Source organism: Mycteria americana, chromosome 2 (genome assembly GCF_035582795.1).
Source record: "Mycteria americana isolate JAX WOST 10 ecotype Jacksonville Zoo and Gardens chromosome 2, USCA_MyAme_1.0, whole genome shotgun sequence".
Taxonomy (NCBI): Eukaryota; Metazoa; Chordata; class Aves; order Ciconiiformes; family Ciconiidae; genus Mycteria; species Mycteria americana.
This window is the reverse complement of record NC_134366.1, coordinates 77,610,549-77,638,050: the sequence shown is the minus strand read 5'-3', so window position 1 is coordinate 77,638,050 and position 27,502 is coordinate 77,610,549. Positions and strand designations below refer to the sequence as shown.

The 27,502-nt window shown below is 41.1% G+C and overlaps 1 protein-coding gene across 6 annotated transcripts in view; it reads left to right on the top strand.

The window, feature by feature from the left end:
* The window catches only part of HIVEP1 (HIVEP zinc finger 1), a 132,166-nt gene extending 105,829 nt beyond the window's left edge, over positions 1 to 26,337 (top strand). For 4 of the 6 annotated variants that reach the window (XM_075493853.1, XM_075493854.1, XM_075493855.1 and 1 more), the window contains 5 exons: positions 736 to 869; positions 2,264 to 2,439; positions 4,424 to 4,528; positions 13,838 to 14,355; positions 17,196 to 18,950. In XM_075493853.1, coding sequence (XP_075349968.1) covers positions 736 to 869; positions 2,264 to 2,439; positions 4,424 to 4,528; positions 13,838 to 14,355; positions 17,196 to 18,368 — 2,106 coding nt within the window. In that variant the 3' untranslated portion in view covers positions 18,369 to 18,950. Of the gene's footprint in view, positions 1 to 735; positions 870 to 2,263; positions 2,440 to 4,423; positions 4,529 to 13,837; positions 14,356 to 17,195; positions 18,951 to 20,384; positions 20,441 to 21,149; positions 21,258 to 25,790 lie in introns of those variants that run through there. The other 2 variants (XR_012774349.1, XM_075493858.1) reach the window with 2 other exon arrangements.
* Positions 26,338 to 27,502: the final 1,165 nt, after the last annotated feature.

Sequence of the window (27,502 nt, the reverse complement as noted above, 5' to 3'; positions counted from 1 at the left end):
CTTCTCCTCTGCTGTGCCGTGGGAAGGCAGCTCCTGCCAGCCATGAGGTGTTGCTGGGTCGTGGGTTGGAGGGTGAGACCAGAGACCCACAGCCGTGGGATGGAGAACAGTCAGGGAAGCCCTTCCCTCCCCTGCCCCTGCCCCTGCCCTGCTGTAGGTAGGCTCCAGGCAGCTAGAGCTGCGGATGTGCTACTGAAACGTTGATGTGCTACGACTTGAGCGGTGGAGGGAAAAGCACAGAAAACTGGTTGTGCACTGAAGTTTCTCCCTTTTTGTCAGATTGTGGGGGGTGGTGTATCATGCAGCTGCAGAGCCCCATCTGCATGGTGCAGTGGCTATGTTGAGGGCAGAGGAGCGAAGCTGTAGCCGTTCAGGAAGCAACTGGGTGTCGTCATAAGCATCTTTGCTCTGTAGAAGGCTATCTGTGAGCTAAAAAACGTCACCTTCGCCTTCCCTGAAGAAGGAAGAGGCATCTCCTAACGTAGATTCAAAGCATTCCTGGTTTCCTACAGTGCCATAATCTCCATCTTGATTTGCCAGTTCACAAATAGTCAATGCACAGTAGAGAAGAAGTTTAGCAAAAGGTATTTTTTGTTTCACGTATCTTAACATTGTAAAAAAATCAGTTACTGTAATTGTGGCTTCTATGGTGCTTTTATTCATCATAACTTACAGGTTTGAATGGCATATGAAAGATACTAATTTTAATGATACGCATATCTCATTTTCTTTCAGCGAGTATTAAATAGAAAAAAATTGACTGCACCTGAATTCAGCAATAAGGAAAACTCTGAATCAAGCACTGAGCATGATAAAGAAAACTCCTTCATCAAAACTGAACCAAGAAGAGTTAAAATATTTGATGGAGGGCAAGTATTGTACTTTGTATGTTAGATACCGTTGGGGAGATTTTTTTTCCTTGATTCTAGACTTTGCAGAGATGTTGCTTCCTGTTTGATTTATTTTAAACAACAGTTCCCATACTGTGGTCTGTGGATGTTGGTTTATGTTTCCAAGAAAAATGGAAAGTCATCAGAAGCATGGAGCCATGAGAGTTACGAGGAGGGGTAATGAAATAAAGAACAGTAGGCAGTGCAATTCATTTTTTTTTTCCAAAGGACGAACATTAATCAGCAGTAAAGGCAGCTAGATACAGCCATAGATGTAAATTCTTTTCCTATATTTCTCTTACGTGATAAATAATACCTATTCTGCAGTAAGGTTGTATAACTGTAGCCAGAGAGGATATAGTCCAGGGGCTAAGCAGCAGACTGCGGTACAGTCGCTGTCTGGCAGTTCGCCGTGGCATACACAGGCTGGAGAACTCCTGATTTGAAAAGTGCCATGGAAATATTTACTGAGAGTCCTAGTCCATGCACTGTAATACTTTAAATTGGTTGCCTGATATGAATAGCAGTTGCTTTAGCCACAGTGTTGTGCCATGTACAACATCTTATAAAACAGATATTTTTAGTAGAAAAGTGCCAGTGACACTTCTAAAAATTTTAAGCACAAATGGTGCATGTTTTATTATTCTCTTAATTGGTAGTGGGCTCTAGGGCTTTCCATTTATTGGTTCCCGGTTTGAATCCAGACTAGGCCAGCAGTTAAGCCATTACCAGCTGCCCAGGTAAAACATTGCTACGCGTCTCTGTTCAGAGCCACACGTTGCAGGGACCAGGTCACAAAACCCACGCCAAAAACAGCCTTTGGCGTCCTTGAGCAGAGATATGAAGGGTGTAATTGAAGGGTGTAATCTTTTTCCATTTAGAGACAGTCCCAGCAGTCTGAGTCCAGAGCACATTGATAGGGAATTTTAAAGACTTTCCCATTGTTGTAACTAACGTTGTTCCTTTTCTGCATCCAACGCAGAGCCTCAAAGATGCTCTTTTAAAGCTTCCTTATGGTGCCCAAACCCGCTTCCAAGAACTGACACTTTTAAAAAGTATGTTCCTGTGTTGCGAAGGGGAAATTTGAAATCTTTCAATGCTTAGTATCAAATGGTACCATTATTAAAAAAGATATGCCATTACTCCTAAACAAGTCCATTATTACCTACTGAAAAATCTGGATATGAGTTTAACAAATACATGCAGAAGTTGAGCAGAAAAAGAGCATGACAAAAAAAAAGTTTTTGACAGAAAGAGTTTTGTCAGTCATTCATTGTCATCTATTATATTATTTTTAAAAATACGGTAGATTAGGGTTTCTAACTAGAATAATTTTCCCATTACAACTAATTGCCTTATGGTACTGTTACTAGGTACAAGTCAAATGAAGACTATGTGTATGTTCGGGGGAGAGGGAGAGGGAAGTATATCTGTGAAGAATGTGGAATACGTTGCAAGAAACCCAGCATGCTGAAGAAGCATATTCGCACACATACAGATGTCCGTCCTTACCACTGCAATTACTGCAACTTTTCCTTCAAAACTAAAGGTAGGGGTACTTTTCTGCGTACGTGTTTCCCCTTTTTTCTTTCTACTTTAAAGTATAATTCTTTTCTTCTCACATTTGGCTGTTTGTAAGCTAAAGAAGTTGCCTCTCTGTGGAGTTTTATTGTCTAATTCTTCAAATATTTGTAGTTTCTGATTTCCTTCTCTTCCTTTGTCCCACGGTAGGTGAGAAATCAGAGTGGAAGAGGGAAATCATATGGGAGTATGATGAAAGTTAGGTGAAGATAAGTGAGCTGGTTAGCTGCTCGTCCTAGGTAGGGATGGGAACACAGAATTTTAAGTCCCTAGCAGTGATCTTTTGGAGGTACGACATTGACATATATTGTACTCCTATTGGCACTCAACTAATTGCTCCAGGAAAGAAATTGATCTTTATTAAATTACTATATTAAAATGTTTTTTGTACCTTCTAAGACCCAAAGATGGACCCCTCCTTTTTAAAGCCTGTTTACACCAGATACTTAAATGCATCCTAGTTTAAGCAGGCGGTATATTAAACAGTGGTAGATCCTGGACTCAAAATAAGTGAAACAGACAGGAGAAGTTCACAGCCAATATACTTTCAGTGAAAAAATTCTAAGCAGCAAAATTTTTCTTGGCTTGAACATCATCTAGCAATAATCCCCCCCAGCTGTAACCTCAGAAACATTTGTATTTTTAGTGGGTTCAAGACTACTCAGCAGTTGGGTGGAAAACTTCCAAGAAATAACCCAGTGCTGCAGAAAGCGGGATGGATAGTCTTTAGATGTGTCAAAACCTATCACTGCATCCTGACACACTGGGTCATCGTGTTGCCTTTAAGATGAAATGCCCCAATGTGAACCCAATGAATTCTGATTATGGTTTTTGCAGAGTAGGCGTGCTGGCCATGTTCAAGTAATTAAGTTCTGCTCGTTTGAAATTCTCCCTGGTTTCAGTTGTAGCAGATACTTGTATTCGCTTGCTCTTCTGCAGTTGCTATGCCCGGATGTTGCGATTACTGCTGGCAGAGTCAGTCATGCAGCTGGATGCTTGATGTTTGGTAAACCACCCTTCATGACAGGACAGTGTAGCCAGTAACGTTGTGCAGTGTGTGAAGCTGGGAAATTTGCTCTTTGTGAGTCAATCTAGTCATATGGCCTCATAACAATTATTTCAAATTTTGGGGTGAATTCCTAGCTTCATTTCGAAGCAGGAATAAAGTACTCCATAACCACAGAAGAGCCACCATTGCACCCACTGTAATTAAAGTACCTCAGAGAAACAGTTTTTGAGAGACAATAGGACATTTAAGTATAAAGCGAGCAGTTACTTGTAATATACATCAGTATATGTAACATACAGTTACTTCGTAATATCACAAATATCATCATTTACAGATTTCTGATGAACTCCTAACCTTTTCTTGATGATATTTGCCATTTCTTTTCAAAGGAGAAGGGGAGAGCAGCCTGCGGGGCCTCTCAGCAGTTATGCATTCACTTTTGAGATTCAGATCAAATATGTTCATGCTCTGATTTTGAATAAAACTAATGTTTGTTTAGGTCAGAAGTGAAAACGATTACGCTAAAAATAGAATGCATCAAATACTAGAAGAGCTGCAAGATAGGAACTTTAGTTTCACACGGTAGTTTCCTGTCAACAAGACTTTGAAGACTGAATCAGCCTTTTTTATACTTCACCATAGACAAATGAGGGATCTTTTACACCAATGCAAAATACATCATCATCTAGGATTTCCATCCTGTTCTATTTTACCTCAATAAAGAACTTCATGAAATGTAGCCAGAGCGCTAGTAGCATTCAGGATGGTGAATCTACTTCAGCCCTTGACATCTTGCATTGAGGGGCAAGGTTCTATCAAGTGTGAAATCAAATTATACAGGTGGTTATAAATGTAGCTGAATAAGATACAGACATGTTGAGTGTATATTTGTATACATTTGCATAGTCACAGAGCAGTTAATTTTTTTCATTTTTTTCTTAAGGAAATTTAACAAAACATATGAAGTCAAAGGCACATAGCAAGAAATGCATGGATTTGGGAGTCTCAGTAGGCTTGATAGATGACCAGGATGGAGAAGAAGAATTTGGTAAGAAATTAAAATCTGCTTTCTTTACTGCATATTTGTATTTATTTTGTCATCCCAGTTTCTTACCCTTCCCTCCCAGAGCTTTTAAATTCTTGTACAGGGAAGAGATACAGAGATAAAAATCTTAGAAGCTAGTCCAAGGGAGTAAGAAATACTGGAAAAACCTTCACCAAAAGAAATGACAAGCATATGCAAAAGATAAATTGCTGCTGAATTTTTCACAAAGTGTTACGCAGTTTAACTTTATCAGTTTCACAGAAAAGTATGACAAGACTGAAAATACCAGAAAAACAGCTGTTTGCCTAGAAAAAATGTAGTCAAATGTATGTTTCTTTGAAAATAGTTGTGCATGAAATTGTCAGAGTTTTGAGATGCACATTTTCATAAAAATAATATCACTTAACATGCCACCCAGAATAACAAATGTGTTGCTGAGTGCTTTGCAAGGAGGCTAATCATCTTCCAGTGTAGAGTTCTGTCCTCCTTCACAAATAATTGGGCATAAATCAGCAGATAGAGATCGTTTAGAAATTACGAACATTTTTCATCTTGACCTGTTCTACTTTTCCATTAGTGATGAGAGTGTTATCAAAATGAATGTATTTGTAATAATTGGAATTCTGCACTTCCTGCATCCTGAGATGGCTCTGCTGAAGAGGAGATGAGACCGAGGACAGTCAAAGAGGGCTAAACCGGGTTCGCATGTGTTTTGCTCAGCACGATAAGAAAGATGTAGCTGCACCAGATGCAGCAAGATGGAGAACAGGATTGTGCACTAGGGCTCTGTTTCAGATCTTGGCATGTCTCAGTGCAGTGGTGGCGTTTTCTCCTTCCTCCCGATTCTCAGCAGGGAGATGAGTCCTGTTGCTTTGCCTTGTATTTTTCTTCCTTCAGTGGAATACTTTATTAGATTGCAGATGAGGTTTTGAGAAAAGAAAGCAGTGGAGATGTTTATTTAAACAGTAAAGGGCAAGAAAGATGAATGCACATGCACTTGCTCCCATATGACAACTGCTAGCAGAGTGAGCGAATCAGCTTGAATCTAATTCTAAGTAATGCTGAGAATATGCCTCAGCTGGTATGTTTCAGTAGTGCACTAGGCACAAAGAAACCTGCATTTTCCCTTTTTTGGCATTCTTCAATATATACCTTTTTAGTAAGCTAAAAACGTGCCCCCCTTTGCAATTTAAGGTACCAAATAAATAACACGGAAGGTAAGCAGCAGTACAAATTACTGTCCTTTTCTCACAGAGGAACAGTTTTCATTAACATTTTCAGCCTTCACATGACAGAAAAATGGTCACTTTTTTAAGCAATGGTCTGTAGCTTTCGACATTTTATTTAGTTTTGTAAACTACAGCTGAACAGGTATTTCCATTTACTGGGAACTGAAAACATTTTATTGATTGATAAATCGATATTCCCAATTACGTACATCAAAAATTGCATTCGGGGTTATAATGTAATGGGAAATGTTTCAAATGTTAACACAGAATTATCATTAACACCCAGTAGAAGTAAGCCATTTCAAACATTTGTTGAAAGATTGCTTTTTTGGCTTTAAGACTATTTAATTGAGAAAGAGACTCTCTCTTTTTACATATCATGTACAGGTGTGTGTAACCATTGTAAAAATATATTATATATTCCCTGAAATATATTCTTTGCTTCAGCACAATAATTACTTAATAAATTAAATATTCTATTTTGGGAAAAAAGGCAAGACAAACATTCAACAGGATTTGCTACATAATCCTTGAAATTCTTCCAGAAATTCAATTTTAAGACTGAAATGCCTTTTTTTTTCCCCAAAAGAGAGCAGGTAACATTTCTGTCTTTAACTAAGAACCCCAAACCAAAAAACAACTTGATGATAAAATCCCTACCTTCTCTATACAATCTGGCCCATGTACCCATAGCAAAACCAGCTGTGCAGCACAAAGCTCAGCACAAAAGTCCTATCCAAGAAGCAGGGTAATTCAGCCCGTGATAAACACGCATTTGCTGCAGCCAAACCTGTCCAGCCTCTCCAGTTGCTGCATAACACAGGGCATTTACAATTATCCATGTAAATTCAGTGAGTAACTGTACACTTTAAAAATGTGATTCCATCTCTCAGCTCACCTAGCCACACTTGAAAGTATTTCTCGTGATAATTCAGAAACTTGCGTGTTGGCCCATTTTTAAGGCAAAGAGTCAGGAGGGGAAAAAAAGTGCAAAGTATTTGCATACGTGCTTTTTTAAATGTAGGTGGTTCTGCTGCCCTCTCTGAACTCCTGTACATGCTAATTTTTTGGCTACGTTTGCATGTGATTGAATATATTTATTTTTCTGAGGTGTCTAGGCGGTCTCAGTGAACAAAGTGGCTCTTCGGCTGCCCTTTCCCCAGGGCAGTGCAGCAGAGCTCACATTCGGGGCCAGCACCCCTCGTGCCAGCTCTGGGCTATAGGGACAGCCCTGTCAGCGGTCTGTCACCCACAAAGGAAAACGTGATGGGCCTTGGGGATTGAGCTGCACTCATGGCGTTACATCTTTGGCCCTTTCACCCCTCCTCCCTCTGGCATGCAGCGGTGGCGGGTTTGTCCCCCGTATCCTTTTGGTGCTTTACAAAACGACGTCTTTAAATGCATACATTTTTTACTTCAGGAGTTTCGTGGTTGTTAAAAATGATCTCCCTCTTTGAGCCAGTGGTCTGCCCAGTCCCATCTCTTTCCTCAGCTGGAAGGCAACATGAGATGCTGTAGAGGAGGGTGCAGAAAATCTGATAAGAAATAATTATGACCTCAGAAAAAAAATTTCTTCTTCCCGTAGGCCGTGTGAGATTGGCCTGTTTCCTGACCCAGAGAATGTATGTCTGTCTCTAACTAATTTGTTATCCAAACATTTGGAATACTGATTATTCTTATGGCAATAAAAACGTCTACACCTTTGCTTAAAATAACTAAGCTGTATGTCTTCCACTAGACTTCGAATTACAGAATTAGCCAGAAACTTAACAAAGCCACCAACCTTTTATCTACTAAGGAATTTGCTGGTTCTATTTTTATGTTGTTTTTTTAAAGCATAGGCAATCACGGTTATTTGAATACATCATTTTTTAGATTCATATGAAAAGTCAGCTTTGACCTGATAGCAGTACAGATTAATAGTACATGCAGATTGAGTGAGTGCAAAATTGTGCACAATCCTGAACGCAGGCACACACACACACAGAGAGCCTGCTTTTTCAGTAACTTGAGAAGCTGAAATTCTGTTGTGCTGTAGCATCTAGGGAAAAAAGAAAGAGATGCTCTCTGGCTTTCTGAGACTATATGTGATCTGAGCTTTTAACATAGCATTCTTTGTATTCGGACTTGTCATCATTTGGGTATTAGTAAGTACTTTCTGGCCTGGCTTTTTGTATTCAAAACCATTCCCTCATCCATTTATCTTTCATCTTCTGCTCTGTGGAATGTTCTTGTCACCAAAATACAGGGTTACAATGTAAGGAATGTTAATATCTGAATTAAATTGTCAGATGAGGCGAACTGTTTAGTGTGACAGACTGCAACTGGGGATATCCTCTTTGGCCGTGTTGACCCAGTATTTTGCTATGCAGTCTTAAAAACAACAATAATTTGTCTTCAAAATAAAATAGTTATGAACTTTAAACCTGTAATATTTCGTATGTAAGCTAATGTATGAGTGGTATGGTACGCCTGAGTAAACTTGCACAATATATTTATTTAATAATGAAATCAGTAGATGGGCAGAACTTATTTAAATGGTTTCTATAGAGAAATTTTATCCCAAAATATTCATTACTTTACCAGGGAAAAGACCTAATTGTAAGTTTCAGATATGTATTTTTATATTTGTACACACACACACACATATATATATTGAAAAAAACACTTTCATTTTCTGCAATATTAAATAAACCCTTCTAAAGATACAACGGTTCTAAGTTAATTAGCTCTATATTACTTATAGTAGATCTTAAGTGAGTTTCCATGGCTCTTCATTAGCTTAATCATGACTCAGTCTGTGTTTTCACTGCACCTGCATTTAAGGAGTGAAAATAAATGAAAATCCTTGCGATAATATCCTCCTCTTGCAAATAGACTGGAAGGCTGATTCTGTATACCTTACAAAAAATACTTCTTTTAATCTGTTTTTTTTTTTTTTAAATATTAGTGTCTAATCTTCAACTAGATGTACATTAAGCATGCTGGAGCCCTACACCTACAGCCTGGGAATAGACTACCTAGTGCTAGGGTTGATTTACAATATACAGGTTACTCAGGAAGGCTTAGGGGTAAATAATAACTTTACACAGAGGTTACTCTTATTTTTTTTTGTTAGTTTTACTTTGTTACTTTCCATACTCTTAGGAATGAAAGCCAAGAGCCCAGAGGTTTTTTTTCTCATCTCTGAGGAGCACTGGCTATTACCAGTCTGAACTTAACCCAGTAGATGTCACTGTGAGTCCTGTTTGATGGTGATGAGGAGTGGACAGTAGCTGAAGCAAGACTGAAATCAGTCAAGTAAAGCCTATGAACAGACTCAGAAAGACAAGGAGACAGCAAGTTTGGGTATAGATGCTAGTGTTACTTCACAGTACTTTGTTTTACCCTTTTTAAAATTTGTTTGAATGATTGTGGCACAGTCTATTACAAGGCTAATACAACAGGTGAAAGGCAAGTCTAAGCTGGTAATTGTTTAGAAAAATAGAGAGTGCATGGATGACATACAGACCTTACTTTCAAGTTTATGATAATATGATGACATACTAAAAAATGTTTCTGCCTTTATTGCCATAGTATATATATTTTTTCTTGAGTTTGATGGAGAATACATAATACAGTACAGATGCTCTATTTTTAAATGCTTTTATGTAGATATTAATCCATAACTGAAGATACTTACACAATTTCAGGCGATAAACACTGCTTTGTATTACTCAGGAGCTAAAAGCCAGTAAATTTAGTAAATTTAAATTGAGATGGGAATAGATAGTGAACAGACCAACAGATACTTAGTAACCCATGTCTTTAATCTGTATAAGTAGAGCTAATAGCAATCCTATAGTTATCTATGTACCTGTCCATTTGCTTAGGAGTTCAGCAGTCTGGACTTATATTTTCAGGTCTTTCTTGTCTTCCTGCCAGTAAAAGAGTGAAAATGAACATTTTGCTCTTTATGTGAAAATCTACCTAAATATGATTAAGTTATAACTAAATATGACTAAGTTATAAGCCATTGAACTTTATCACTGGATTTGATGCAGAAATTACTAAGTCTGTAGCAGGGCCTGATAAATCAGGTCATGTGATGGACTAATTGGTGATAATATCACAATTAAAATTAAAAGCTGTAAGTTGAGATTCTGAAGAACCTTTCTTTTAGTACTTCGCAGTACGATGATAATTAGATGGCCATTATACATATATATGTATATCTAAAAAACCATATACAGTAAGGATTCCTGTAGGAAAAACTTTTAAAATAAAGAACTTTAAAGTACATAGAGAGACCTATTTCAGTTATCTAATTCATAGCATCACAACTGGAAGAAGCAGTTCATGGACTTATCAGCCCCAGGCGCTTCACTAATGGACATATTAGGATGCTGATAAGTCCAGCTAATGCTATTGTGCTAAAGAACTTGAAGCTTTTTCTTTCCTGGCTTTGAGGTAACATGTTAGTATAACAGAGCCTTAGCCAACAAGCTCATCCACACCACAAACACAATACAGAGCTGATTAACTAACTGAGGACTGACAACAAAATAAATGAAGGACTAAGCTGATTATTGCCCATGATTTGTATACACTTACTTCAATACCCAGGATTAAAAACTCAATTTTATTAAATATTATAGCTGACACGTGAGCAAAATCCCCAATCAAAAGTTGTGTCTGTGATTCATAATAGAATCACAGACACAACTTTTGATTGGGGATTTTGCTATTATACCTTTATTCCCAGCTGTTCCTAATTCTTGCAAAGTTCATGTCTGTAGCCAAAAGTTCTGCTTTCTCCTGTGAAGTCCAGGAAGAAGAAGGAGTGTGGCTAAGGCTTTAAAAGAAAAGATTGCAGCAGCTGACAGAGGATGAGAGACATTGCCTGCTCTTCCAAAAACATTCTTTATAAAAAATTGAGATGGTCTTGAACAGTCTTTCTGTTAAAATGGTGAGAGTTACAAATTTGAAAGAGAAGCAGCTTTCATAAAGGCTTCACTTAGTAGTGTGAAACTTTTCTCCTGTTTTCTTTTTTTTAAAAAAACTTTGAACTTTCATGCCAAAAGCCATTTCCCTATATGCTAGTGGCCTTTAAATTTATGACACGTCCTTCATTCTAAAATATCCCACACTGCTTTACAACCTCACAGAAGTAATTTTGTTCCGTTTGGAAATTGAGTCAGTTCTAGTTATATATATCAGCTACATAAGCATATGGTTATAATTGTGCATACTTTAAGATAGGAAGAGAAGAATTAATTTTTCCCCAATTAAAACTGCAAGGGAACTTTAGTAGGCAGCGTACCATTACTAAAATGGATCGGGGCCAATACTATTTGGTTAACCAGACAGCGCTTGGAAAAGAGTCTTTCACCACAAGGAGCGGTCACAGCCTCAGCTCAATGCCTCATTCGGAGAAGACCCATAACCTGCCTGGGTCTTCCACCACTTAAAACTCCAGCATTGGGTCCTCTCGCAACTCCACTAATTTACAGCGATGCTTAACAGGATCACTAATCACGAAAGCTTGGGCACCTCTTGTTTCAGCAAACATGCACGCAGGTATAAAAGCCAGAGCAGAGTGTTCCTTTGTGCTTTGCCAGAGCAAGCAAGTCAGGAATGGGGTTTTTTTCATCTGACTTTCCGAAGCGGTGTGGGAGTAAGGGAACCACATTCATCGCTGTCACCTCGCCTACACTGCAGGCTCTGGCTCCAGGTAACCACACTGAAATAGAAGCTGGCAAATGCACAAAGGGTGGAGGTAAACAGGGAAACAATAGAGGGAAATGATATCCCTCGGAGTCCTGCATGTAAGGAATCTGTGTCCCACACATGGTTCCCCTTTCCCTTTCCATGGTTTTATTCTAGAAAGCCAAGACGTATGCAGAAAATTCCTACATAAGCAGCGTTTCCTAGTAAATGCTGTAGCGTTTTTAAATGTTGGTTTGAAAAAATATAGTTTCTCGTTATAAATCAGGGCATTGTTTGAGCATATGTTTTCCTTGCTTTACAAATGTGACAAGTCAGTCTAATCACTTCAGGTAGTTTGTCTTGCCAGTGGAGACAGTCATTCATGATTGACATCAACTTTCATAGAAAATGTGATTCATGTGGAGAGAGGAAGAAAAAAGATAAGAAACAGTAGGATTTCCCAGAGAATAGTTCTGTGATGTTGGTAAAGAGACCAAAGTTAAGAGGGAGTCCAGACTGAAATCCAAGACTTTGCAATGCTCCATGCATTATTTACAGAGTTGCAGGAAATGCATGGGTCACCCTTTAAATGTAACACATGGAGAGGTCTTTGAGATCTGTTACAGAGGCATTAAGGGAAGTTATTTCCATTCAGAAATCAAACATATGTAGAGGTTCTAACATTTTAGATGTGTTTGCTTTGCAAATTAATGATGAAGAAACACTGTTTGTGTGAAGAAGAGAAATGACAGAAGTATAGAGGAAAAAAATGTTTAATAACTCCATGTGGTTTTGTTAATAATATTTTTAACAATTCTACTTGCCATATTTTTGGAATGGGCCTTACTGAGTTAATTTTTCTGCTAAAATGTATTTTCTTTTTTGAACAGCTTTGTCTGTAGATGAGAATTATAAATGAAGACTATTTAAAATTCTAAAAAGTATTTTTGTTAGCATCATTCCAATGACCTGGAGGATTTGGGGTATTTTTAATAACATTTCAGTTTCATGTCTGCTGTAGTAAATGTAGGAAATCTATAGTTTCCATATTTAGTTAATGTACAAATTACTGTGTAGGCAAAAAGGGGCAAAGTCATTATAGAGAGATTTTTTCAAAGAAGCTATTAGTCTCGTTCCTAATTGCATTGCTCATTTGAAACCATAAAGGCTTATAATGGTGGGTAACTTATTGAGAGGTAGTTCAATTAAACCCATTTATTTTACCTGGAGTTCAAGATGCTTATTTTGGTTTTGGTAATGTAGAAGCCTAAAGTATTGTAAAAATAATACATTCACATTCTTTTAAGACTCTGATTTTTTTCAGAATCGTTCATTTTGATGGTAAGTTGCTGTGTAGATTTCCCTAGAACAGGATCTCTGAGATTTTAACTAACCAGCCATCATTGCTTTTGCAGAGCCAAATGATTTTTATTCTGATATTTTTTTTGGACAGCTCAGCAGACAGACCTTTAATCGAATAAAAAATATTAGTGCATTTAAACCATTTTGTCTTTTATAAAATATGATCCCAGACAGTCTGGCTTGGAATCAGATACAGCAGATGGGATTTTCTGTCTCTTTACTAAAGACGATTCTTTCTTTCCAAGTTATGATATAAAAGAAGGTGAAAAGCTGCAGTGTATTTTGTACAGAAGCTGTATTTTGTAGAGAAACTTACCACTAGACAGCAGTTTGGCCTTAAGACTTGAAGTTGGGAGGGCTTCTTCATGTGAGCAAAGTTTCATGCATAGGTAAGTTTTGATAGGATTAGGGCTTTCTTGCCTCCTAGGACATCTTGGGTGATTTGTTAATAAACCTTTCAAAACATTAGCAAAGCGAAGAAATCTGGTGAGGTCTAATTTTGGTCTCTTTTGCTTGTTAACGAGACGGATTCCTGACTAACAGCCTCCAGTCTTTCTGTTTGCATCCGTCAAAAACCTTTGCAGCAGTGATTCATATCAGGTACAAGGACACCCACTTATGAGTCAGAAACAGCTAGAGAATATCCCACTGCTAAGGTTGGCAGACCAGCTTCGTATGTCGTCACTGGGAACTTAATGAACCATGAATCTGCTCACTTCTCCCTGAGCGAAAGAGTGAAGGGTGACTTTGAGCAAATGGTTATAAATGGCTTAAAAGAAAACAGTCAAATCCAGAAGGTTAAAAACAACATGGAAGCAGAAGATGAAAGATAATGTAGCTGTATAATTAAATACGTACGCTGGAAAATAAAAACAAAAATTTAAATCTTCCCTGTTGCTTTGGTGCAATGGGATGTGACTGAAAAAAGCATGCGCCATGTGGTTTTTTTGGTGTTTCTAATTACTCCCTCCCACCTTCTTCCCAATCAGTCTGGGACCTTCATTGGCTTACCTTCTAATTCCCACTTTTGCAGGTGAGAAGCAAAGATTTGGCTATGACCGGTCAGGATATGATGTGGAGGAGTCTGATGGTGCAGATGAAGATGAAAATGACAATGAAGATGATGATGAAGACAGCCAGGCTGAGTCAGTCCTATCCACAACCCCCTCGGTGACAGCTAGCCCCCAGCATCACCCCTCTCGACACAGCCTGCAGGATGCCGCCAGCACTGATGAAGACATCAGACTTCCAGACTGTTTTGCTGGGGTTCACACGGACTCTATGGATGGTCTGCCAAAAGCGCTGCTGACGAAGATGACGGTCCTTAGTGCGGTGCAGTCGGTTAGCAGGACCTCCAGGTCACCAGCAGAATTCACCCATCAGGAAGCACATGAGGATAAAGCCCAGGAGAGAGCAGCGGGTCCCCGCAGTGCTAGTGCGGCTCTGGCGGACGTAGCTCCTACATCTCCAGGTCGCCAGATGTCTGTGGATTACCCTGATCCAGAAACAGCCTTGGGCCACTCCTTAATATCAACTGCAGCTCTTACAAAGGTAGGAGTGCCTGACTCTGGGGGGAGAGCGGGGTTTTAAATCCTCCTTTTAAAGATATTTTTGGAGATTTTTTCAAAGATCGAAATGTTTGCCTTTCCCTTCATTCTTAGAGTTGTTGGCTGATGAGTCTTTAAGAAGAGTTGAAAGTAATCGATGCACAGATGTGTAGGACTCTAGAAACGATGACATTGTAGGAGCACTGCTTTTCAAATTCTTAGTTTTGATTGTATTCTCCCTGAAAGGATTAATTGTAATATGGTCGTTTCAGCTGAAATTTGGAGCTGGTAGATTGTATTACAAATAAGAAGGGACATAACAGATACGTAGAATGAACATATGGTGGTGGTTTTGAAGTTTTCAGAGGAAAGTGATAGAATTCAGAAGTCATTTCACTCTGAAATATGATGATAGGATCATTGGTAATTCCCAAGGGAAATTGATCTAGTCCCAAAGGTTTTTGCCTTATCACTATAAAAAAATTGTGCGAATGCTTTTTTCTCCTCCAAATATGCTTAGTAGGAGAATTGGAAAGAGCACCAGATGTTCAAGGAAACTAGGAAATTGCCCTTGCACCATAGCAAAAGGAGAGACGAGCGCAGAACTGAGACCTGAGTTCCCAGTGTGCTCGTTTTTTCTCTAAGATGAAAGAACATTTTAATCAGAAAAGGATCAAATTTTGCCCACGCCTGTTCTAGACACACGGCTCTTCAGAGCAGTATGTGGAAAGATGAGGTCAGTCTGCGTGCAAGGCTGCAGGAGTGTTCAGTAATTTTGGCGACTATTGTCTTTAAAACTCTGTTGAAGAAATCACAGCGGGGAACTGGCAGGTGTTAAGCCTTTTCAATTCAGCAGTATTTTAATGGACTGGGATGGGGATGGTACAAGTCACATACCTGATTGACCCTAAGGATATCTCCTGAAAGTTTTGAATTCTTACTGCAGGCCATGAAGGCATTAGAGTTTTCCAGAATAATGCTCAGAAAAATGTGATGCAACGTGTAGTTTAAATAAAGGAGTAATTACTGCCTTCTCTGTGATGAATGCAATATTTACAAATAGTATATGCATGCAGTTATAGAAAAACAAGCAGCAGGAAATTTTCAAAAGCATAAACAGTAAGTAAAAATTTCATTCTGGTTTAAGTACTTATTGGCTTGTTTTTTCTTTGAAAATCCATACTACTGGATTTATTTTTTACAAAATTTAAGATAGTGAACTGTTGACAAGAGGAAACAGTAAAAGTCATCGCCACATTTCATTGTTTGACACAGGTTCACTCCTGCTTGTAAGAACTGTGAGTCCGTGTGGCAAATGTAAATTGGAGCGATTTTGTAGTGTGACAGAGAATAAAATGTAGTGGTCTCTGATCACTGTATATACCTGCCACAAAAGGGGTAGGATCTTAATATTTGGATTTGGGGTTTCAGTTGTTGCCAATAGATACCAGAAAGACATTTGACTGAGTTTACTCCCTCATCGAACAGAACCACTGAAGCCTCAAGAAAATATTCACACCATTTTACAAGTTGAAAGGTCTTAATTAATATAGCTCTAATAATTGTCTGCATTAATATATTTTTTTAAAAAATGCATGTAAGTAATACAAGGCAGTAATTCCTTTCCAGACTACCTCCTCCTTTCCCAGGCCAAAAGAAGTGGCAGCCGTGTGTCTGATAGTTAATCTACAGTCTGTTCCTGTTGTGAATGGTTGTGGATCCCACTTCTTGCAATCCAGACAAGGGGTCGAGACAGCTCAGGAAGGCTGTTGAATGTTCCTTCGAAAGCATCCATACCAGTTTATCAGGATTTCTTGTGAGGTGTCAGACAGAACTTAATTCTGAGGAAGATGTTGGCTTCCTTCTTACACCTATCATCCCATTTAGACTGGTCAGCAGTTCATAGTCAGTAAATCATATTCTCCTTTAACTAATACATTTTCTACCAGCAGTGTTCAAAAGCATTTCTGTTAGTGTTCCGGTTTTGTGCCTGCTCTAGACATTTCTTGAGGGTTTGGTCAAAGCCACAGAATTACAGTGTAGAACCATATAAACTAAATAAGGTTGCACCATTCTTTATGTGTTATGAATGCCTAAAACTAAAAGATACTGCAAGATTGCAATTGCAGTTTAAGACTTCTCAGTGTATGTGTTTTTAGGAAAAGAGTTGCCAGCCTTGGTCAGTAGCACAGGCTATATGAGAAGAAAAGGGAGCATATAAATATGATTATCGGTCCAGGTGTGTGCACCAAATCATGGTGAGCTGAAGCAGCAGTGGGATGTGGGTCTCACGTCTCGCTCCAGTATCCGCCCGTCACCTCCGCCTCTGCGGGCGCTGTAGTTGTCATCCCTCTCTTGTCACTGCATATCGCCTGTCTTCCACATTAGAAGCACCTACAGACAGATGTGCCATGATGCTGCCTCTGCCTGCCGGAGGCTGTAATGCTTCCAGGAGAGGAACCCGGTGCATCAAAAATGGCAGCTTATGCTTATTTAACCTTCTTGCCTGAGGTGATTTCCACAGAAAACAGTTCTGCAAAGCCTTCTCACTCCTTAAAAAACACATACAAAGGATATTCAACAATGTTTTCGAGTACTACTGTTCAAGATAAATTAGCCAGGGTAATTAGGAGAGGAAAATTAAATTAGTGGGCGAGGAAGGAGTTGGAAAAAGAAAGGAAGGAAATTAGTTCATTGTTCAAGCTGGGCAGTATACACTGTGAGCCAGTTTGTTGTTTTTTCTTAAAAGGGAGTGTGGGAAGCACTCCCAGCTACCTTGCGTTTTCATTTCGCTCAAGGATAGCGTTGGCCACCGCATTAACACACCTGTGTTGTTCTCTCCAGAGCATGCCCTCCGTCAGCTCTCCCTCCTCGCCAGTGGACCGCAGCATGCAGACAACAGCGTCGTTGCCCTACGCCGAAATCCCAGAGGAGAAGCTGGCCGGGTGCCCACAGCACGCCGCCGACCTGAGGGCTCCCCAGACTCACCTCTTCAGCCACCTCCCCCTGCACTCGCAGCGGCAAGCCAAGGCACCCTACGGCACGGTACCGGTCGGGGGGATTCAGGTGGTCCCTGCCGGCCTGGCCACCTACTCCACCTTCGTTCCCATCCAGGCAGGGCCAGTGCAGCTCACCATCCCTGCCGTTAGCGTGATTCACAGAACTACCAGCGCCCTGGGCGAGACGGGCGGTGCGGCCGCTGCCGCTGCGAATCCCGTGGGAGTTGCTGAGGTGAACGGCGTCGTGCCGTGCATTCCCATAGGCCAAGTGAGCGTGCCGGGCATCCAGGGGCTCGGCACGCCCAGCCTGCAGCCTCTGCCACCGCTGGGCATGGAGACGGTGAACATCTTGGGCCTGGCAAACACAAACATCGCCCCGCAGATGCGCCCCTCGGGAATTACCCTGAACGCCGTGGGCCTCCAGGTTTTGACCGCCGGCGCGGCCCCGCAGGGCAACCCCAGCCCGCAGGCTCACATTCCCGGCTTGCAGATACTGAACATCGCCCTGCCGACCCTCATCCCCTCCGTCAGCCCCGTCGGCGCCGAGGGGCAAGGAGCCTCCGAGGTGCCCGCCTCAGGCAGCAAAGCCTGCGAGGCCCAGCCGGAGCCGGCTCCTGTCGGCTTCCCTGCGGCAGAGGTCGGCCAGGCCAGCAGGGCTGCTTCTCCTCAGGCGGCGGCCGGCGGCCAGCGGTACGGCGGGAAGAGCCATCCCGAGCTCACCCCGCTGACCGACTACGAGCGACCCGATGGTCTGGGGAAAACGGATCCCAAAAAGACTGACCTCGCGAACGCCACCAAGCCAAAGCGTGACATCCCTTCCCTCCAGGTGAAGAGGGCTGCCGCGGCAGAGCCCCGCTCCAAGGCGAATCCCGACATGTTAACCAAGTCCCCGGTCCACCGAACTGTCTCCCTGGACAGACAGGTACACAGGCCAGCCGCCTTGCCCCGGCGGCAAAACACGGTGCAGTTTAGCGATGGCAGCAGTGACGATGAGGATAGACTTGTAATAGCAACCTAGTTTTTGTTTTTCATTGTGTTTTTATTTTTTGGGTTGTTTTTTTTTTTTTTTATAACACTTACAGGTTTCTTTGCAAACCTTCCTTTCCTTAAAGCACATTTTTCTGACACAAACCCATTACTAATCTTCGTGCAATCATGAACTCTTGACCAATAATTGTTGTTTCTTGTCAGCTCCAGCCATTTTTGTACATGTTGTATAGACGATTGTGCCTTTTTGGAGTTTTATGTTTAGAAACCTGTACAGATTGTTGAATATATATATATAAAATATATATATATATATATAAAATATGTATATTAAAACCAGGTAGTTGCTTGTGTTTAGTAAGTAAACATCCTATGTCAGATAAATAAAGGATTAAATTATATGTTGCACTGTTAAATGTAAATTTTTATGGCTGTGGGACAAAGTTTCTGTGTACAGATCTAGTATGTAAAACTCCATATTTATTGTATCCATATTAGTCTTGGAAAAGGGTCTGTCCATCTTTCTTGTGTAAGACGGTAGCTTTACACTTCAAAGAGAAATACAGTATCTGTGTTACGAAATATTACAGTAAAATTTTGTTTACTGACTTTACCATTGCTTATGTTGTGCCTTCTTGATGCAGCCCGGTAGTTGGAGAGGCGATTGACTCGTTGCTTTTAGTACCCTTCCAGCTGCGTCCAGCTTGAGAGGATCCAGTGGTGGTGTATGGCCCCGTGGTTTCACCTGCCACGAGAGAGAGAGTACGCTCTTCAGGCTTACTTGGAGCAAAACCTTCCATTTCAAAATATCCAGCGATGGCAAAGTGGGGAGGGAGTCCTTCAGCTTTTTGTAGAGCAAGCATCCATCCACCTCGTGTTTTTAACACTTCCTAACTAAAATTTGAAGAATTCCCTGAGGGAAAATAGCAAAAGGGTCAAGATGAAATATTTTTTTATTTGTAATCTTGAACTATACAACCACTTTTTATTGACATTAAAATGTTGCTACGCAAGAAAGGAATAATTCTTTGTCTGTTCTTAATTGCAAAATCTGCCATACAGTTGGTGCAAATGCCACTGCTGTAATGAGGATTTGGCATTACCAATTACCATCAACTTCTTATGAGGCTGCATTTCAGGTGATCTTCGTTTACAGGTAGACAAAGCCCATTTCTCCCTAAATATGGCTTTGTCTTACTCATGCAGGGGAAAAAAGGGGACTAGAGGTCTTACACATACAATTAATGTGCCCCTATATCAACAAACTTGTCATTATGGGCATACAGGACATGGATGGATCCCAGAAAAATGAAATTTAATAAAATTCTGTTTGCACATAGTGAAAACAACTTAAAGTTACCAATAAATTTTTAAGGTGTTCAGCTACTGCAGGAGACAAGTCTCACATATTACAGGGCTACACATTCCTGAAAGTTTCAAAATGACCTGGGATTCATGCTGTAATTTTTAAATAGGGTTGGTTTTCTGCTGTGTCCTTATATCGCATTCTTACAGAAGTTTATAAAACCATTTCAACAACCAAATTCCAGTAGAAAACTGGAAAATGTAAATTAAAAGCATGGTCACCTTTATGGAAATAACAAGGATGAGCGCATATAAAACAACTGGAAGAAAAGGGTGGGAAGCAAATCTTGAAAAAAAATCAGGGGTCAACCTGAATGTGAGCTGGGCTGCGTTGTTCACAGATTAACTCCTGTACCCAGCTCCAAGAAGTAATTCATACCTTGTACTGCTCGTATGCAAGAACAGCACTATCCTAGATCCATTTTTAACTTTACATCGGCTTTTGTACTATACTCACATTGTACTCATTACATTATTCCATTACGGTGTGTTGTAAAACTGTAGGCGATGTTGAGTGAGCTTTATTAACTTTCAGAAAGAGCAGTTCAGTACCAGAAAATCATTTATATTACTGTGATTATCAGCCAATTGTACTAATCCAGCAATTAGAAACGCACGTACTAGAAAGCAGAAATTACTCTCGGCTCAGACATGAATGCTGCTATAATTCCTTACTGTGCAGAGCCTCGCTGAGGGCCCAGGCACCTGAACCACAAAGCGCTCTCAACTCGCATTGAACTTAATGGGAGTTAAGAGTACTCAGCACCCCACAGCGTCGGACTTTAAATTTGTGAGTGTCTTATGTGCGACCACTGTGTAAAATGTCGCTGTGCCTTTGTATGTTCTTTTTATAAACATGTAGTGATGTCAGTGTGTCTTATATCATCATCATTTATACCAAACGTGAAATTACCTGAACCAGCCAAAGTTAAGAAAAAAACCATTGCTGTGTTACATATGCTTTGAGAGCCTGAAACTTTTGCTAGTAGAATCAGGTGGAGGTTTGTAGCTAATGAACTCAAGAAACTTTGCATCAGTTTTAGCTTCTTTAAAATGGACACTTACACTTGCCAGTAAACTAGAACTATGCTAATTAATTTGAGCATATTTGTCTACAGCATGAAAAAAGAAGATGACTGGATCAAATAGGTTTACAGCAAAGTAAAACTATCTCCAACATTTTGAATGCCATCACAAGTATTACCATTTCTCTGAGTTTTATAAGGAAGCAGTAGGTAAGAAATTACTGTTCCCCATGGCCCAAAGTCCTGATTTTACTAACCATTTAGAAACTCCAGAGATTTACCGTATACACATCTTAAATATTTACTTGACTAGCAATTTGTGGTGTGCTCAGGTTCTAAGGATTAATTCCAGGAAGGCGCCAATTTAACAGAAAATTCAACCTGGTGAATCAGGTGATCTACATGTGTCTCTTCTGTTCTAGGTGTTTTGAAGACATGAAGGTCAAGAGACGGAAGAGGTACCTTGAAGAATAAGAAGGACGAGACAACAGATATGTCATAAAGAGGAATGTTAAGATGTGTGTCATTTGGTAAGTTAATAGCAGGAGAATAGAGTGAAAGGACCAAGAGAATGGGCACTGACTGATAGCGAGCAATCATCACACTCAGCCAGGCAAAGCAGAGGAGCTGTATTTGAAGCAGGATCTCCACTAGCAATGAAGAGATAAGCAGGTAGTTGCAGATATATCTAACCTTGTTCAAATGGAGTTGGGAGGAAATCACACTTTTCTAGAAGATAGATGTTTGTGGTCCTGAACGTTATACTGTTTCCCTTCCCTCTAGCATGTTTCCAAATGGATATTCCTTGAGGTGCCTCTACAACTTGTGCAACAGGAAAAAAAACCAAACGAGGAGTGTGGCCAGACCTGAGAGAAGGTTAAACTCCATACCTCTCCTCTGTCAGTGACTAGCAGTTTAATTTTAATCACGCATGTAACCAACATGTATACTGTATGCCAGCATACATGGGTGTCCTGCATCAGCACAAACCTGTGACCACTGTGTTAGCGATTGTTTTCATTCTGAATTAATTCCTTTTATTTTAAATTGTGTTGTATCTTTATTCTCTTGTCCAGAGTCATTATGCCTCATGGGGAGATTGCACTCCCCTTGTCACAAGGATCCTTCTGTTCAAGTCAGTAGCAAATATCTCAGAGATCTGCCAGTGCAGGATTAGGCTGCTCTTCAGATGGTGTAAATTATTGCAGCTGAATTGGAGTAAATAGCACCAGGGCTGTTTACTCAGGGATCAATTTTTAACGACTGTCAGACACCCTCTGGCAAATCCCGCACAGCTGTTTAAACATCAAAAGGCCAGGGCAAGCGTTGCTCCTCAGTGCACCCAGGCACAGTCTGGCATCTTTACACAACCTATTCTCATCACGAGGGTGCGAGCAGGTGCTGGCTAAAGGCTGGGTACAAATACAGCTACAGTAAGGATATGGCATGGTCAACTTCTGTGAGACCCGTGCAGATGCTTCCCTGTTATCTGCTAAAAGCCCTCACTAGAAAAAGAATCGACGAGTAGCCTGTAGCTCTTCTCTTTCAACTCAAACCTCGATTGATTTCTCATTGCAATACGTGATGTTTGCTGGTGATGGGGGTATCTGATTTTGAAGGCGGCATGTTCCCCTGCTGTCCATACAACAATATTGGTTTTGGAATGTGGACTCTATTAGATGCGTCTGCGTTCCCCGTTTGGGCTTTAATAAGCTACAGCATGACCTGCCTGTCACTTCCTAGGACAAGACCTAAACCAGAGACAGCCACTTGTGCTGTAACTGGCCTCAGATCTCTTGATCTGTAGTTACTACCTCCCCAGACGCAACTCCCAATTCTGGGCCGTAGCTGAAATAAACTTACTAGGTTCAGGGATGCCCTGCCCTGCATTGATTACTGCTGCTGTTCACCCTTTCACTCCTTTCACTTCTCAAGTAACTTGCTGTAGCTTCAGGTTGCTGTAAATTATGCCCTGAGGCTAGAGCAGCCCATAGCTGGTCCATATCGGCCAGTCCCCTGCCAGAAAGTCTGACAGCAGCGTTTTGCATACAAGCAAATTCAAATGCACATCACATGCGTTTCATCTCAGACAACGTACTTGGGCTGAACACAGTCTGGCCCACCCCAAAAACAGATATACCATAAAACAAAGGCATACCATGCTTTACGCTTAGCTAAACATTCTGTATGCATTCTTAATAAACAGATTTATCTCGCCTTGAGTTTACAGACATGTATGTTAAACAGAATAGAAAATGAATTTGTCACTATTCAGCTTATTCCAGAAGTCCTCATTTTTTGCAAGATAATCCTCACTAAGGTTTTATAAACACTTTAGTTTAAACCTGTAAACTGCCTTTGTAACGTGTTTAACATGGGGATGGTTTCATCAAAACAGAATAAAAAATGCTCAGTTTTAGCGTGACTTGCCAAAAGCCAGGGAAACCAAACAATCTGCAAGTTAAGACTGCTTGCTCAAGATAGCCTTCAGCTGATTTATCTGACAGGCCACTGCTTCTGTTGCTTTTGAAAGATCCTCTGAGACTAGTTACGTCTCATAGCAGGGAATCCTTACCTTGCTTTCATGGTTTATAATACGAACAATAGGTGTCATCCATCTTAGGTGACTGTTGTGGTAGGTCTCTAGTTGTGAATGGAAATTATAAATGTCTTTTAAAAAAGTGGCTAGAATTGTCTTTCCATGTCTTAAGGAATTTTCCTTTGCTTGTAAGGGGTCTCAGCACCTCCAGATGGCCATTTTTAATGATACATAAAATACCAGAGACTTACACCACATGGAAACCATTTATGGCTTATATCTTTGCGAATGAGACCACTGTCTTAGGTATAGACACTGGATTGCTAACTATTGCTGCCTTAGGATAAAAACAAGCTACTTTAAAATACTTCAAATTGATTATTAGGTAATTTTCTGTGGTATGTCCGTGGGTGGATGAGCAAACAGCAACAAGGATATAACAGCATGTAATTAATTGATTTGATGTTCATGCTTTGTTCCAGAAATGCTGAATCAAAAAAAAAAAAAAACCCCAAACCTTATGGCAAAGGTGTTGCTGGTGTTATGTTTGTCCCTCCACTTCTCCTCCCTATACTGGCCAGACTACTAAAAATGTTAGAAGGTGGCTGGTGATTTTCAGATATTCCATGTGAGATCCAAGGAAACCATGCTGGCTGAAAGATGGCAAGGCTTTACATTCCTGAGGTTCAGTCATGGAAAGAAAACTTGTCCTAAGATGAGTCAATTAGCTAGGCATGCTTAGTTTTCTTTGGTAATAGTAGGCTTGTTTTCCCCAATAAGGTCAAATGTTAAGGCCTGTTTGGTTTTGAGGCTGTACTCTTTAGTGTATTTGAAATCCATTACCATGCATGAGGCATTTGTGCTGGAAACAGGCCAACTGAAGGCTGTTTGTAAAGTCAAACACCCCTAGCATTTCCTCTTTTTGTTAAGTTAACGTGGTTACAACATCCCTTTGGGCTTCAGAAGTTCCATTTGCAGGTCATTCAGGTCTAAGGTGCTTTGGTGTTGGTACCTAAATATCTTACAGTTGCATTCCTCCTTCTGAGAAACAAAACACTTGACGCAGGTGACGGTTGCATCTCATATACAGCAGCTCTCTAATAAAATCATTGACCGCTAAGAGTCGTTCCCCACCCCATCAGCTCACTGCTCCAGAAGCAGCCATGGAAGTGAGTTTGCAGCCCTCTCCTTCGCACAGGGCTTGTCCCCATCGCAGCAGCAGCGGCCCTGCTTTCGTGAGGGGCTTCCCCTGGGACGCCTGTGCGAGGCAGGAGCGATTGTTGGACCTGTTCGTGCAGCGGGGGACCAGCATGGAGGGAGCATCACCACGAACATCCATGCACGTCCCAGGAGCACGGGGCCACGGCGCGCCAGCAGGGATTTTGCTCAGCGCCGGGCCTCGTGCAGGTGCAGATTCTGAAAAAGGAGTTGGGCACCATCGACAGGACCTACCCAGACCTGAAGCGGCTAAGCGGAAAGCCACCATCTTGAGACATCCCCCTTCCCATCCCTTATGACCAAGGCATATCAAGTCAAAATGCAGGATTAAAAGGCACCTTTTGACAGACGTTTTTGACAAATCAGAAGGAATTTTGACATGAAGCCAAAATTCCCTGTTTGAACAGAAAATTGCTACAGCTCAGTTCCTGCTAATACTCAAAAACTCCCCAGCCTGAGCTGCTGCCCTTCTGGCACCCGGCTCTCCTCCACAGGATCTAGCAACAACGTAGTTTGCTTCTGCGAGGCTCTCCGTGCCTCAGGCACACTTGCGTGCAGAGAGATCGTATCCTTTATACAATGCAAGCACAAGGGCTTCGTTCTGAAAATGCGAGTGTGAGGAAAGGGAGGTGGTGATGTCCACTTCTTATACACTCGGCCACCAATGCTGCAGCCGTGGCAGCCTCTGCCACTCAGCCCGAGGGGTGCAAGGAAGGATGCAGTCACCATCCTCTCGCGGGAGGCTGAAGCACACTAGTGCTGCACCAGCTCTCCTCGTCGGCCAGGGACTGTGTAGCAAGGCAGGTGATGCCCCTCAGCTCCCCCAGTAAGTGGGCACCTTCTTTAGTTACGCCTGTTTCCCGGGAGGCTGCTCCAAGGTCCGGTGCTCTAGCTGAGGCCAGCTGCAGGCACTCGCTGGCAGAAACGAGGCCATAACACAAGAAAGAGAGAGAGAAACCAGGCTGCAAGACGGAGCAAGGCAGGGAGAGCACCGCGCTGTAACCAGGCTGTGAGGTTGTTCGGGCGCAGGAAGGCAGCGTCCTGTATTTCAGCCCTGTTACCCAGCGTTAGGTGTGTCCCCGGTTTGCAAAAACAGTCTAGGAGCCGGAACAGAAGCCAATGCTGAAACAGTGCCTCTTTGCAAAACAGAAGTCATGTTTTCATCTGGACACCAGACAGTTTTGCTCCACCAACAAATAAAGTGGGTGGTTCAGAAACCTTTTTTGACACTTAGAGGTTTAAATTGTGTTTCTTTCTTTGTTTATTCCCATACCTCTAATAATCCGTGACTCTTTCTTATTTGCAGTGTTTCAGAGCAAGAGCTCACACACCTAATGCTGATTAATTCTGATGGACTGGGTAACTGGCTCCCCTGTGGATATCCTGTTTTCCTGTGAATCATCATTCCTCCTTGAGACCTCCTCCAACTCAGATCAAAGATCCAGAATGTATTAGATATGAAGACATCAGACAGCTCAAACAGATTAGAAAAGACACACACAAAGAAATGCATCCCAGCTTCTCCCTCCTCTCCTGCTGAAAATTGGCATGGTGAACACAATCCTTACCACTTGGTAGAAAAGAAACGGTAGAAAGGCAAAAAGAAGAAAAAAGGAGAGAGACTTTGGAAATTTAGTTTACCCAGAGTCTTCTACAAATTACCCTTTCTAAGTGTTTGCACTTTTGTACTTCCTTAGCTCTCCCTTGCCGTTGGAAACTCTTCAGGCTAGATCCTCATCTGGTGGAAAATGACATCCATAAGCTTCAGCAAGAGCTGCACTAACTGCATCAGCAGAGGACTTGGTACTGTCCATTTAAGTATTGAGCCTTGCCTACAAACACACAAATTAAAGGAACATGAAAACACATGGTCTGTTTTTTCAAGTATATGCAGTCTGTTGTGTTCTTGATGGTTTTATTCGATTTTGCATTTAGCTATATGAACAACTGAAAAGATTCTGTACCAGTGAAATGCCAAAACCTAAGGTCATGAGGTCAAACTAGATTATCTTAATAGTCTCTTCTCCCCTTGCAATCTTTGAACACAGGTTTTATCTGATAAAGCAGTTAAAGTCTTTATTTCAGCAGCGTTTGATCTTGAAGATGGCACAAATAATTAGTCTTTTAAGATTCTGAACCTTTTTTTAAAATAGAATTTTAAACTCTCCTTTTAATGGATGCCTTTTAATCCTTATGTTTAAGAATTAGAGCCGTGTTCGATTTAAGACAACGGACAATGTGTTTGGATAGTCGGAGAGACCATTTTTATGGGAGTGTTTGAACAACATACTGTGTTTTTTCAAGAAGTTGTTCCTCCAGTCAGTGGAAATAGCTGAATGAAGGACCAAAGGACTGTCCTTTTTCTGTCATTAAGCTCATATAAAAGGAAGATAAAATGTGCTGCTCTTACATCTTAGAGTGGACTGTATCAGGCTTTTAGTCCTAGACTTCTAACTCTTCTATTAGCCTTCTGCACTTGGAGGGGAAAAGAAACACTTTTAACCTTACGCACTGTGAACACTCACTCGAAGGCAATGGAGGAAAGAATACGCAGCAGGAATACGCTCTGCAAATACTCAGCAAAATCATTAGATCTGCATATTCTTAATCAATGAGGTTTTGGCAGAATTAAGGGTGGTTTTGTTATCCAGGCTATAGTTTGTCCAAGTCCCTGGGTGGGGTTCAGCTGTTTATGTTTTCTTTGAGGAAAAATGTCAGCAAGGTCTGATGCCGAGTTGTTCTCTGCCTCCAAAAAACCCCGATGTGGGAGTATCAGCACGCGGCACGGTTGTGAGAGGCATGTGAACTGAGCCCAAAGTTTGCCTCTCGCTGCAGCTTCCCCGGCTGGGTCAGCCGTCAGGGCCACCACAACCATCCAAGGGAGGTAGGACTGGGTTTGAAGGAGCGAGGGCCAAATAACATGAGAAAGATTTGTCTTCTGCCTAGAGACAGAAACTTCATCGTCCAGTCCTGAGGACAAACGGATAATCTTTTTGTTTGTCATAATCCATGGTATTT